This window comes from Electrophorus electricus, chromosome 12, assembly GCF_013358815.1.
Source record: "Electrophorus electricus isolate fEleEle1 chromosome 12, fEleEle1.pri, whole genome shotgun sequence".
In the NCBI taxonomy this organism is placed as follows: domain Eukaryota; kingdom Metazoa; phylum Chordata; class Actinopteri; order Gymnotiformes; family Gymnotidae; genus Electrophorus; species Electrophorus electricus.
This window is the reverse complement of record NC_049546.1, coordinates 12,334,015-12,347,737: the sequence shown is the minus strand read 5'-3', so window position 1 is coordinate 12,347,737 and position 13,723 is coordinate 12,334,015. Positions and strand designations below refer to the sequence as shown.

At 36.8% G+C, this 13,723-nt stretch overlaps 1 protein-coding gene across 1 annotated transcript; it reads left to right on the top strand.

Moving 5' to 3' along the window:
- Nucleotides 1–6,575: 6,575 nt before the first annotated feature.
- LOC113574162 (POU domain, class 3, transcription factor 4) lies at nt 6,576–9,021 on the top strand. The gene has a single exon (XM_027004876.2). It carries the CDS (start codon nt 6,623–6,625, stop codon nt 7,703–7,705), a length of 1,083 nt encoding a protein of 360 aa, XP_026860677.1. The 5' UTR covers nt 6,576–6,622; the 3' UTR covers nt 7,706–9,021.
- Nucleotides 9,022–13,723: the final 4,702 nt, after the last annotated feature.

Genomic DNA, 13,723 nt, shown 5'->3' with positions numbered 1-13,723 from the left:
GGTTTTTTAAATAAACTCTCTCTCTCTCTCTCTCTCTCTCTCTCTCTCTCTCTGTCTCTCTTCCTCTCTTTAGCATGCATACACACACACACACACACACACACACTCACGCTCTCTTAATGATAAAATGACAACAAAAACAACACTTGGAGATTTCGTTTTAGATATACATTTGGGTTTCAAGAATAAGAGCAGATCATCTGATTAAATTTAGTGCATTTCAGCACTTTTTTTTCCCCCAGCAAATGGACATATGTACGAGTGTGAGGAGACACCGCACCTTAAAGGCATGCAGCTGTAGAAACTTGCATGGAGAGTTTGCAAAAGAAGCATGATTATTTAGAAAATGTTTGGAAATGAAGCAAAAGTTTATTCAGTGTGCCATAACTTAAAGTGATTAATCAGTTGAGTCATCAGAGCATCAGTGCTCCTTACACTGAGAGGAAATCTTTAGCAAACACCTACACTGCAAACAAAGTCTAGAAAATCTAAAGTCTAAACTGGATGATCCATACCATGTTTGGTCTATATCTGTTTTCACACTGGCATTTCATGCACAGTGTTATGAATATACGTTTTATTAGTTTCACCAGCAGAAGAATGTCAGTCTCTTTTGGCTTGCTGTTTTTACCATGTAGTTTAAAGCAGCATTTAACATTTAGCATTTAATATGCCATGTTCATAATGTCTGTTGTGTGAAAGGTGCCTGGTACTCACACCTTGCATGGTAATATTTTAAGTTTGGCGTAATGACACGTGTGGCTGTTTCCTGAACTGGTTTATCGTATAAGGTTTCCTAGACCATGCCTAAGCAGCTGAATTGATGACTGAACAGATCATTCGTTCTGGAAGTATATATATCGATGAAATGTTGTATTTTTAGGATTTTCGTAAAGGCTATCGAATTTTATGAGTTTTACCTTTGACAGATTTTGGAACACCATATGAATAATAAAAGCTTTTAATGAATTTTCTAAAGCTAAACTCCGCTGTTTAATTACTGAAACAAACTGATAACGACAAATTATAGCATTTCATAATGCTTTAGTCATTTATTTATAAGTTGATGATTTAAACTTTTTTATATTGGCAATCGTGCACAACACCGCATATTAATTAAGCAAGTAAAAAATGATCTTACTTTTTAGAAAACTATAAAAACTTTTACTTTCAGTTGTTTGCACGATATATTTGCTGTAATTCTACTAATGAAAGGCTGCTGATATGCTGATATGAACTGGTGTGTTGTAACAACTGCGTATTAATCGTTATAGCACTGTTCTGCTTATAACAATGGTCTTCTTTTATAGTAACAACATTTTTGTTTTTTTACAATATTATCCTACGGTAGGTATTACAATGTGTTGCATCGTACTTCTATGAGTCTATGTAAATATAAATTCTTTATATATATATATGTATATATATATATATATATGTATATATATATATATATATATATATATATATATATATATATATATATATATATATATATATATATATATGTATGTATGTATGTATGTATGTATTCCGACTAGATTCTCTGTTCCCGACTAAATCACTTACGGGACATTCAAGGCGTAAATAGAATTGTTATTTTGCTGCATGTTCTGATAAAATAGGTTAACTGTTATATGAGTAATTATAATTATGTCAAAAACGCTTTAGTTCCCAAGTTCCAGCTCAAATAATTAATTTGTCAAAACGCTTTTCACCCGAAGCATTAAATCGAAAAGGGTGCTTTTACAGTGATCATGAAGCTTCGTTAAGTGACAAGGAAAAGATTAGTCTACTACGTCATACTCAACCACTTGCTTAGTTTGTTGTACTCACCCATTAAGTAATTTACTCCATATACGTTAACGGCAAATAGAGATTTATCTAACATCTGCATGTTAAAGTGCAAAATTGTTGTGGAATAAATCTAGCATGGACTTGTCATTTGGTAACAGAAAAAGCCTGACAATATACTTCTTCCATTGGGCCCGCAGCATAAATGGGGAGAGTGCCTGAAATGCTTTAAAGTTCACTCTGGAAAGGGAACTAGGGCAGTGCCTTAATGTACATTACACCTACACTGGAAATTCAGATAGGCCCGTGGAAATAGAAGTGGCAATTCAGCAAGAAGAAAAAGAGAAATTACCGATTTTGTGGTTGCAGGATTAAACTCACCAACCTTTGTACACTCGAAGTGAGCATGAATAACATAGAACTCGGACTCCATGCATAGACTAATTTATTCATTATTTATTTGATTAAGGCCTAGATTTATTATTATTATTATTATTAGTAGTAGTAGTAGTAGTAGTAGTAGTAGTAGTAGTAGTAGTAGTAGTAGTATTGGTACAATTTGAAGTAAATCTAAAAAGTGGAACAAGTTTGTATCTATTTAAATGACATAGAGTTAGAAAATGCATTGTCGTTGTTGTAGTGAAACATTATTATGCAAAAGGACGAGGGAATTCGACCCTGCCCAGTAAAACCCGCGTGGCGCATCATAGTGATGTATCATGGTGATTCTCCAACACAGAGCCCCCAGGACTTAAGTTGGAGACAAAACAAAGAGCAGATACTTCATAAATTATGGATGTACCTTCATTTAGCACCATATATTCTATTGGCGATGAAACATATAAAAATGGCCCGATGGAGCGTTGGTGCTCTCCCCAGTATGTGTCCTACATCCTCTTTGCTTTGGCGTTACTAATGCATTTCTTCCACCATGGCATCCATGCCAAAACTGCTTTGAGGTCTCATTTCATTGGGCTAAAAGCACCAAGTCGACTCTGTTTGCACTGTTTGCACTTATAATGTGTTTGTGTGTGTGTGTGTGTGTGTGTGTGTGTGTGTGTGTGTGTGTGTGTGTGTGTGTGTGTGTGTGTGTGTGTTTAAGGTGAAGCAAGCGTGCAACCGCATATTATACTCCCTAAAGCTATTTTAATTAGCAAAAAACTAATACCAGAATTAAGCAACAGAATCTGCGGTTTCTGTGAAGAGTAGCATAGTTTCATATGAAACTGTTATAATAAATGTATTATATAAGTTATTATTATTACTGTTGTTGTTGTTTTGTTGTTATTGTTGTTGTTGTATTTTAAATATTTCATTTGTGTTCACATAAAATGGGCTAATATTAAATAAAGGGTTAATTCGTTGACACGTTATTTTTATAACTATGGGAAATCTTTTTTTTTTTTTTTTTTATAAATGAGCAATTCGAGTTATATTACTAGATAAAAAATGTATAAACTACGGTATATTAAAGACAAGTCGAGCAAGCTACTAAACTTTTTCAAAACATCTTTTAGTAAAGAAAACACTTAACCTATATGCCCTCCGATATACGGCCAGAGTCATTCGAGATGTTTCAAAAACATTGGAAAAATTGCCTTTAAGAGGTCGGCCTATTAATGACCATATGTATGACCCTGATTTAAAGGTAAAAGTAGTTAGGTCAATAACAAGTTATGCAAAAAACTAAATGTACAACTATGGTAGCTATCCAGGAATAATGACGCGTGATAAATGTGCTGGGCTTGTTTTTATCATTTATTTCACTTTTCTTTTTTTTTTTTTATTTTAGAAGGGATATCTAAATGGTTAGTTGTAGGACCAGCGGGGTCTTGAACCCATGCAAGCAGTGTGAGTTTACCGTAATGTTAAAGAGGTCATGACACGCGAATGACAGGTCCTGCCCCGGGCGTCATGCTGTTTCAGCTCGCAAGCCAAATGTATCTTGGAACACTGAGACAGCGATACAAACACCATCACAACTGCCATGCTAGAATGAAAAACAGTAGTGCTAAAACTATACAAGCCTGTCATATTGTACTCATATTGTACAGGATTGTGTACTGTCGGATGTTTTTTTTTTTTTAGTTGTTATTAACAGCGCACCTCTAGGGCTAGTTTGTCCGCATAGTCTATGTTTATACTCAATATTTCTTTTTGAATTTTTACCCAGATTCTAACAATAGTTTACAACTTATTTTTACTTAAGAGGCTACAGACGATATTCATTTTAACTGGGTATTTACGGTGTTCTTTTGTTTCGTTTTGTTTTGCTTTGTTTTGTTATTAAATATATGTAGGCCTGAACAGTAGACACAAATAGCAAGAAGACGCACGGGGTAGCGTTTGTTTATCCTAGTGATCATTATGCTAAGTGTTTAGATAAGCCTATTGGTGGATACATTTCAGAAGATAAGCGTTTCAAAAGCATTTAATTCTGTATTTCGACTATAAATACTTAGAAATCTACTACAGACTTTCAACTGGCTATAAATTACATTTTTAGCAGACCAGGGAGTCGAAAGAAATGCGTTTTTCAAATAAAGTAGCGCGGAAGTGTACGTCGAGCAGAGACGATAACCTAAAACGTAGCCTCTTCGTATTGTTGCTTATTATTATAAGATTAATACTCCTATCGTTCCCCCAAATATCGTCTCTTGTAACAGTAGCATGAGGCGTTGGGGCGGTCTTATTTTCTTCAGCGTCCAGCATGGGCCCTCTTTTGAAAGAGTCCCTTTATTCTGGTTGGGACGGGGATTTGTGGCCGTGGCCACCTTTTATTCGGCTCTCTATGGAAACGAGGATCGTGAGGAGAAAAATGTGCGTCTGAATAAAGGGAATCGGCACAAGGAACGGCTTGAGAGAAGCATCTGTTACACTTGGAAACTTAGACTATGGAGAGGAGACGACAGAAATAGCTCCCTCTCCTCTAATCCCACGTCTCGGATAGCTGTATTTCTCATATTTACAATTTTTAAAAATACAGTATGTTGCAATATAACAGCATTTAGCCTACAACTAAAGAAGTTCTCCATCCATCTACCCGCTGGGCCACTGAGCTATATATTCAAAATGTCAGAACATATACAGCACTTTATTTTGCACATTGCTTTCGATAATGCCAGCCTAGAAATTAAAATATGTTTTCCTGAAATTGAACAGTGTCTTAAATTAGGCTGAAAAATAAAATCTCCGCAATGATTTCAGATAGTTGTAAAGGTATTTTGACTACATTTTTATGAAGACGTAATAGATTAATATTGTTTGTACTTTTGAAAACAGTAGTCTGATGCCATTAGTAAAAGAGTACTCTGCAAATATCACTTTTGACTGAGATGAGAAAACAAATGAACATTTCCTTCTTAGCAATATATTTTAAAGTGCTGTGATAAAAACATTACATAAAAACATTACAATGAAATTTCCAAGGATATATAAAACGGTCATTTCCTTAAGGTCTACAAAGTAATTTCTTGTAAAAATAAGAGTGGTTGCCACCACTTTTATTCCTGGTAACCGAAAATGTAACGTAATGTAGGCTCGCGGGTTTCCCTGGACGAAAACAGCTTATAACATAGCCAATGAAATGAAATTCAAGTGTCGCTAAGTTCTCCTCCCATTCCCGCCTTATGACATATCGATGTAACCGAAAATCTACACTATCTTTTTGTAAGATCATAGATAGCTCACCTGTTCGTGGCTGAGCTTCCTCACAATTTCCTCGTGATCACTCTCCTTAGAGAAACTGCAGTCTTTAATGACTTTCTGGTGGCTGGTAGCCTTCTTTTATTTCTGCTAAATGTATGAAAATGTATGCAAATTTAAATCAAGCTTAACCTGGGAGCTCTTGCAATATATTTAATGGAATTTCAAACCAATAAGGGGACTCTGATGCAGTCTTCTAATGGCAAATATAATTACGCAGCTAGGTAACCTCTGAAATATGCAGATACGTATTTTTTCAACTCGGTGAAGACCTGTCGAGATTCTTAAAGACCTACGTGCAAGATTGCTCAGTGTTGACAAGAGCCACAAAGATTCTTTTTGTGTACTTGGTATGTTTTAAAACAGTGCACATTACCGGCGGTTGTAAAAGCATCTGAATCCAAAGTAATATTTCACATGTTAAATAAAATAAACAAAAAAGTATCTAGTACAAATTATCTTTAAAGTGTGAAGCTGTTTATAAACTTGTAATATTCGATGATGAAGTATTTTGTCCTCAGATTTAGCCAACATTATTAATTTGACTGCTGTTTGACAGGGAAGTTGTTCATTTTGCCCGAACAGCAAGTGTAATTTAGTTAAGCGACTAAAGCTGATGGAACAAATACTGCACTGCGATTTTTCTTCTGAAGAGCCGAATTCACAACACACCATGTGTTATTACTAAAGATTACAATTTATTTCTCATATGAATCATTAACTTGACTAAGCAGACAAATGAAGACAAATTTGCCGTGTTGATATGAGAGTGTGAATGGGGAAAAAACTTAATAACAATGCTTAAGAGAGTAGTTAATAAATATGATCTACAAAGTAGACAATTTCTCTTCATGGCAAACGGCCAATGTATAGATTCACTTCCTGTTTTGTGTCGCTTTAACTCTGGAAATTTTGGGGTATCCAATTTAAGCATCAGCGTTGCAGCCTCCTGCTTTAGGATTGGCTGTGACATAGTACCAACGTGTACGAGCTTCTATGTGATTGGCTACTGAGACTGCCTGTCATTACCAGGCTGCTAATTTGGCTCCAGAGTCTGGTAGATGTCAAAGGCTGAAGCTGTTCCCTTTGCCACATTATAACTAGTAGGGGATCTACAGTAAGCATGGCCACAGCTGCCTCGAATCCCTACAGCATTATCAGCTCCAACTCCATGGTTCATGCAGACGCGTCGGTCATGCAACAAGGGAGTCCTTTTAGGAATCACCAGAAACTCCTCCAAAGTGAATACCTACAGGGAGTCCAGAGCAATGGACACCCAGTCGGGCACCAGTGGGTGACCAGCTTATCTGAGGGAAGCCCTTGGACAGCGTCGCTGGCGAATAGTCCCCTGGAGCAGCAGGACGTGAAACCGGGACGGGAAGACCTTCAACTCGGGGCGATCATTCATCACCGATCCCCCCATGTCGCTCACCACTCGCCCCATACAAATCATCCAGGTGCATGGGGGACGCCTGTGTCTCATAACTCATCTATAAACAACGGAGGACAACCCATCAATATCTACTCACAGACGGGATTCTCTGTAAACGGCATGCACGGAGGTCTAACGCCACCGCCTAATTCTGCGCAAAGCCAGAGCTTGCACCCGGGGTTACGGGACACGCCGGACCATGCCGACATGGGGGGACACCATTGCCACGACCATTCCGACGAGGAGACGCCGACCTCGGATGAGCTGGAGCAATTCGCAAAACAGTTCAAACAAAGGAGGATCAAGTTGGGCTTCACTCAGGCAGACGTGGGGCTTGCGCTGGGGACTTTATACGGCAACGTCTTCTCGCAAACAACCATCTGCAGATTCGAAGCCTTGCAGCTCAGTTTCAAAAATATGTGCAAACTAAAACCTTTGCTAAACAAGTGGCTCGAGGAAGCAGACTCGTCAACAGGGAGCCCAAGCAGCATCGACAAAATCGCTGCGCAAGGGAGGAAACGAAAGAAAAGGACATCGATTGAGGTGAGCGTCAAAGGGGTGTTAGAGACCCACTTTCTCAAATGCCCCAAACCTGCGGCCCAGGAGATATCCTCTTTGGCAGACAGCCTACAGCTGGAGAAGGAGGTGGTTCGCGTGTGGTTTTGTAACAGAAGACAAAAGGAGAAAAGAATGACTCCACCAGGAGACCAGCAATCTCACGAGGTTTATTCGCACAACGTTAACACGGACAACTCTTCGTGTCATGATCTCTGACCAAGGAAGCGGGATTCACCCGCGAGACTTTCCCACAAAAAGGAAATCTATTGGCTTTTTGGATAATGAGTTTTGTTTTTCTAGCACTCAATATATTCTGTTCGTACCATTATTACAGACAAGAGGCACCGAGAATGAAAACAATAACAGAAGCAACTGTTACTGCTTTTCAATTTTTAATCTCCAGTGTTGTGGGCATTAACCCGACAAACCAATGTTTATTTGAAGCTCAAATGGAAGTTGTCTACCAAAATGTTTTTGTATTACAGCAAGAATATGAATACAAAATTGTGCCTATTAAAATGACCTCCCAGCGCCTTGGTTGTCAAAAATACAATTATACATCAGGTTGAGTAGACGGTTTCATTTAATGTTGTTTTCCTTCTTTCTTTCTTTTTCCTTGTTTTGTTGGCTAAACATAGTATCGCATGGTCTTGATTGGTTTATCTGTTCTTATCATTTGGTGAGTTGCTTGGCTCCTTTATCTGGTAAAGTGTTTAATTTGCACATTTATTTTTAGTAACGAAAAATACAAGATAGACTAAAGTGATTGCTACTTTATGCAGTTAATTTTGATCGATTCACGTCGCTGGTGTGTGAATCACATCGATGCTTTCCAGCAATACGCAGCCATTTTAAGCCTCACCACAGAACCGTTGCGCGAGACACCTTAAACGTGGCTTCTAAAGCTTTCTTCTTAAAGCAATTTTATCACCCTTTCTTTCAGTCGTGTACTTTGCCGCAATCATGTCAGTATGGTTTTGCTTTATTTTTGTTTAATATTGCAGGCCTAAATAACAACATAATTAAAGCACTTCAGAATCACGTCATTCTTTAGAAATGTTATTCGAAAAAGCGACGCACAAGCGTATAAGTAATATTTTATGATTCCGTAGGTAAAAGTTAAGTCATCGACCACATTACTGTGTACTGGATAATAAAACAGAACCGAAAGATACTGGCCACTGAAAGCGTTGCGCTATAGCCTATACTTATTTTATTGTACACGTTCAGTATCTAAAGTTTTATAATCTTAAATACTCCTGTTATTGGTTTATTTCTTTTTTTTTTGAATACTGTACAGTTTTGTATATTACAACCTTTTTGAAGTTATTAATTTAAACAAATACCGTTTAGTTATTCATGCACTTAGTGATGTACAAAGGATATTTTCATTAAAATTTGACGTTTTCGGCAGTACTATTCCAAATTCAAGAACAGGTCAAGCGATTATTTATTTTCAGTATAAAGCTTGTATTATGTTTTTGGAGCAAACTGTATAATGTATGTTGTAATAAAACAACTTGTTGGTACAATTTGAGTGTTACATTTTAGCAATTATTCAGCGTGTGTATCGACTAGATAGATAGAGAGAGAAGACAGACACATACATACCTACATAGGATTTTGCAAGGACTATTAGCATATATGTTATCCGATATATTCGATAGGATTATTAGTAGTAGTAGTAGTAGTAGTAATAATAATAATAATAATAATAATAATAATAATAATAATGTTATTCCACTTTTAATATAGGCATAAATGTTTTGAATGTCAGGGAACCGGCTTAGCCTACACCGCTACATCGCCGAACGATTTATTTTTACATGGTAAAGAGTTTGCCCAGAAGAGTTTGTACAGTCATCTACCATTTTAATCAGGTGCTCTTTTACATTAATGTGGTCTAATTCTTAGGCTTGGGCTGTCGGTTGTCATGTGGGCCTATTTTTGTTTTTAAAAATGTTAAATCATATTTCATATAGAAACTTTACAAGTCCTTTACAAGTACAGTTAACAAAACTTTAGACTGGGCCAAATTTGATTAAATATGTGAGATAAAATTTAATGGTACAGTGGCCGACAAGAATGATTTCTTTCACGTTAAGAGGCCTTTTGCCTTAGATTGTTTGTTTGTTTGCGCGTCCATACGAGAGAGCGAGGGAGAGAGAGGGAGAGAGAGAGAGAGAGAGAGAGAGAGAGAGAGAGAGAGAGAGAGAGAGAGAGAGAGAGAGAGAGAGAGGTCTTGCCTTGAAATGCGGTGTCTGACTGGAATACTAATTCAGTCTAATATATGCAGTTTCTCAGTCTGCAACTTTCAATGACCATGGGGAGGTTCAGATGAGGAGCCAAAGCAGTTGAAATAGCCTACTCTAGTCTGTGGGGAAAGAAAAAAGAAAATACTTGCTTAAATTAGTTTACGAAAAAACTGTATGAAATAAGATGCATTTCAGAAGAAAACTTGACGTAGTCGACTAGTCTTTCACATACAACAACAAAAACGATGATGATGATAATAATAATAATAACAATAATAATAATAATAATTGTTATTATTATTATTATTATTATTATTATTATTATTATTAAATGCATAGCAAAAATAACTCAAAATCAAGTGACCATAAATTAACCTGAGACAATAAGCTTCACTTTGCGGTTCATTTGTTAACCAGCAGGCTAAGACAGCTTGTTTGCCGGGAAAGGATAACGTAAAGGATTTGCATAATCGACCGCAGAGCGTTGTGCCCTTCCGACCAATTTGTCCAGCGCTTCCGCAGTTTACAGTTCGCCACAGGGTGTCGCACAGTGTCTAAGATCTGATAAAGCTTGAGTGCGGATCAAGCTTGTGTGTCCCAACCCAAGGATTAAGAAGATTCAGATTCACTCTTTCTTGTTCCTTTTCACTCTTTATCTCTATCTATATATATATATTAAAACACTGAACATGTATTGTGGAATACATGTTCAGTGTTTTAATTTGAGCATTATATGTAATAATATACTGGAGTTATTTGTTAAGATGCTTGTTTTACATCATAGTTTTTTTTTAATTACTATATGCATAATTATTAGGTAGCAGTAGGCCAGAATGAACTTTAATAATATATACAAAAAAACTTCAGATTCCATATAAATACTGAAATATGACAATGAATGAAAGACCACTGAAGAAATTACTTATACAGTGTTGCTAAATTACTGCAGCTGTATTCCAGTGTAATAGGCTACACACTGAAGACTGTGCTTCCCAAAACAGAACAGAGGGATGTGGAGGTGAAGTTAGCAATGCTGCAAAAGATAAGTTGCAGCTTACATATGAATGTTGACAACCTGTCCACAGGCATCCACAGGCCCAAGATTCTCACTAAGCACCTGGTGACAGAATCTTGTATGGCAAGGCAGTGACCACAGCTTTGAAGTCCAGCCTAATGCACACAGACTGAGGAGGGAGTTTTGTTACAATGATCCGGCCACTATATATCTTGAGGGGAAACCCAAATATGGAGGAGAACAGCATTTTAGAATTGAGCTGCTCCTTTTGAAGCAATGGAGTTAACAGCCAATGAGAAAGTAAAATCAAAGTGCAGATAGGAGTTCCATCTTTATTTACTAGCTTGAAAAATGGAGACATGATTTCCCAGACACTGACTGAACACTGTTTTTACACTGTCTTTACAATGGTGGGGTGATTTGATCACTGAGCTACATGTTTAAGTATCAGTGGATACCATTTTAATGTTGTGTTCTTACTACAAGCATTGCCCCCCTATTTAGATGTTTGGATTTTAAGTTCAGTGTACATCTGGCTCATAGAGTAATGCCCCTGGTGCTGTTTTAACTCAGATAATCTTGTACAAAAAAAACCCTAAAAGCAAACAATTCCAATGCAAATGAAAACTATACATTTAAGCCCAACGTTACATCACATCCATGTACACCTGACAACACAAAACAGTTAAAGAAATACTTTGATTTGCTGTGTTTCCAACAAGTGTCTAAGTGATATGCAACTATTTATAACAGAGCACGAAATCTTTACAAGTAAATCACTGCCTCAATGATATCTTCATTTGTGACTCCGAGCTGATCAGTCTTTGTCCTATATGTTCCACATTAACTCATTATCTATGCTACTCACTCCATTAATTTTGCTGGTTTTATTAGCCAAGTGTTCTGCCTGCATCTGTACTGTTGACAGGCATTTCCAAAAGCTAATCTGACAGCTAATGACTTCATTAAGTGCAGCACATTAATTGGCTTACTTCAGGGGATCATCTTTAATTGGCATAAATAGATTCGCACCTGAGCGCATCTTCTCCTAAGCCATAATACAAAGAGGAACAAATTCAGATTAGACGCATCCTATCAGCCCAAACAGCGCACACAGCAAATAAGATGGCTTGGAAAAACCATTGAATACTGGAACCCAGCACAAACAGTGACACCTCCATGTGGACATTACAGTGGGTATTATGGAGTAATTAATATGACGGGACCTAAAAGGAAGAGTAGCGTGTGACAATGCAATTAACACCACTGTTTACCTTGCCATACTGTGATCAGTGGCACTCCAAGAGTGCTGCTCTAATCGAACTGACAGTGGGGAAGTGTGTGTGCGCGTAGCTAGCTGCAGAAGGTAGTGGCTGTAGAAGGTGTAGGAGGGAGCAGCTGCTGGCGGGGTCGACTGGGCTTTCTCTCCAGAGCAGGACAGCCTGTGCAGGAGAACGTCTGCTGCTCCACTGTCCTGGGGGAATGACTGTGACAGGCATACTCTAGCTTTAAAAGGCCTAGTGCTCAATATGCACAGAACAGCAGTGAGCCAATACACTGCCAATTAAGGTTCAGATCAGATGAATCTTAAGGGTGTATGCACAATAGTTAGAATCCATGCACATGGCTGGAATTAGTGTTATACAGTACAGACTAAAGCCCTGGTGTCTAGTACTAAGTACTGAAGAATCTGAAGATGGGGTAGATGACAAAGTTATAGGACCATGCTAAGCAATATCAGGAGTTAGTTAAGATATGGAAACATAAGACATGTACATTATGTATCATTTAACAGAAACCATTTTTAAAAACAAAAGATATACAAAAGGAGCTGTGTACTCTCCTGATTCTCCAACTGCTAAAACCTTGATTTGACTATTTTAAAGTCTTCTTTAACAATTGCAATTTGAGAAAAAAATTGTTTTTGACAAAATAAAAATGTCCGATTAACTGACTTTTAAACCCATGTGGTTTCAATATATAGACTATGGAGAATTATAGTTCAGAATTAAATCATAGTCAGAATGAACCAGGACACAACAGAGAAAAGGGTAAGTTGTAAGGTGTGGAACGTGCAAGTTTAGGAGCATGAACCAATGAAATGGGTTGTCTGAGAAATGAGCAAAAACTAAGAAACGTTTACTTATCTGCAGTACTGCCTGGGGAAACACTGACATCTAGAGGAGCCAACTGACTCGAGACCAGACGGTTAGTCTAGTTGCAGTTTCCATGAACATTAATCTTAACTAATTAGGATTATTTAACTAAATCCTAATTAAATTATTATGGCATGATCCAAGTTTGCCATTTTGAACAGCCACCAAAAAGAGAATGAATGCAAGAGAATAGAAGCAAAGCTTAAACAGTGCCACCAAATGTAAAGCAGATTAAATATTCTATAGCCATATAATTTTCTATTTGTTTTTAAATAAGAGGAAAATTAACTTGTGTTACTTTTCAGGAAAGCAAGACTGAAATATTGGCTTTTCTGAGGCAAAGTATACAAGAAAATTTACCATTATAAACTATCCAGGAAGATTTATATGGAGCTCATAATTCTTTTCTGAATTATCCACCAAGCTTTACCCTGTTTGTTTGGCTCATTCGTTGAACCATGAGCCATTTACACTTTATTACAATGTTGTCAGTTTCTTACTAATTTGTGTTACTGAATTGTAATAGAATAGATATGAAATAATGACCTTGAAAACTGTGAATGCATGTCAATAATGATCTTTAATGTCAATATATACAGAACCTGAAAGAAAAATAGAATTTTAAAAATTAAATGAAATAAATACAATATGATACAATTTCCACAATGTCTGAAGAGATATTCATGGAAATTTATATATATTTATATATATATATATATATATATATATATATATATATATATATATATATATATATATATATATATATATATTTTTTTTTTTTTTCCCCCATTCATTCCCCCCCCCC

Coding starts and splice junctions, on each gene's coding strand:
- LOC113574162 (XM_027004876.2), top strand. CDS start 6,623: ATGGCCACAGCTGCCTCGAATCCCTACAGCATTATCAGCTCCAACTCC.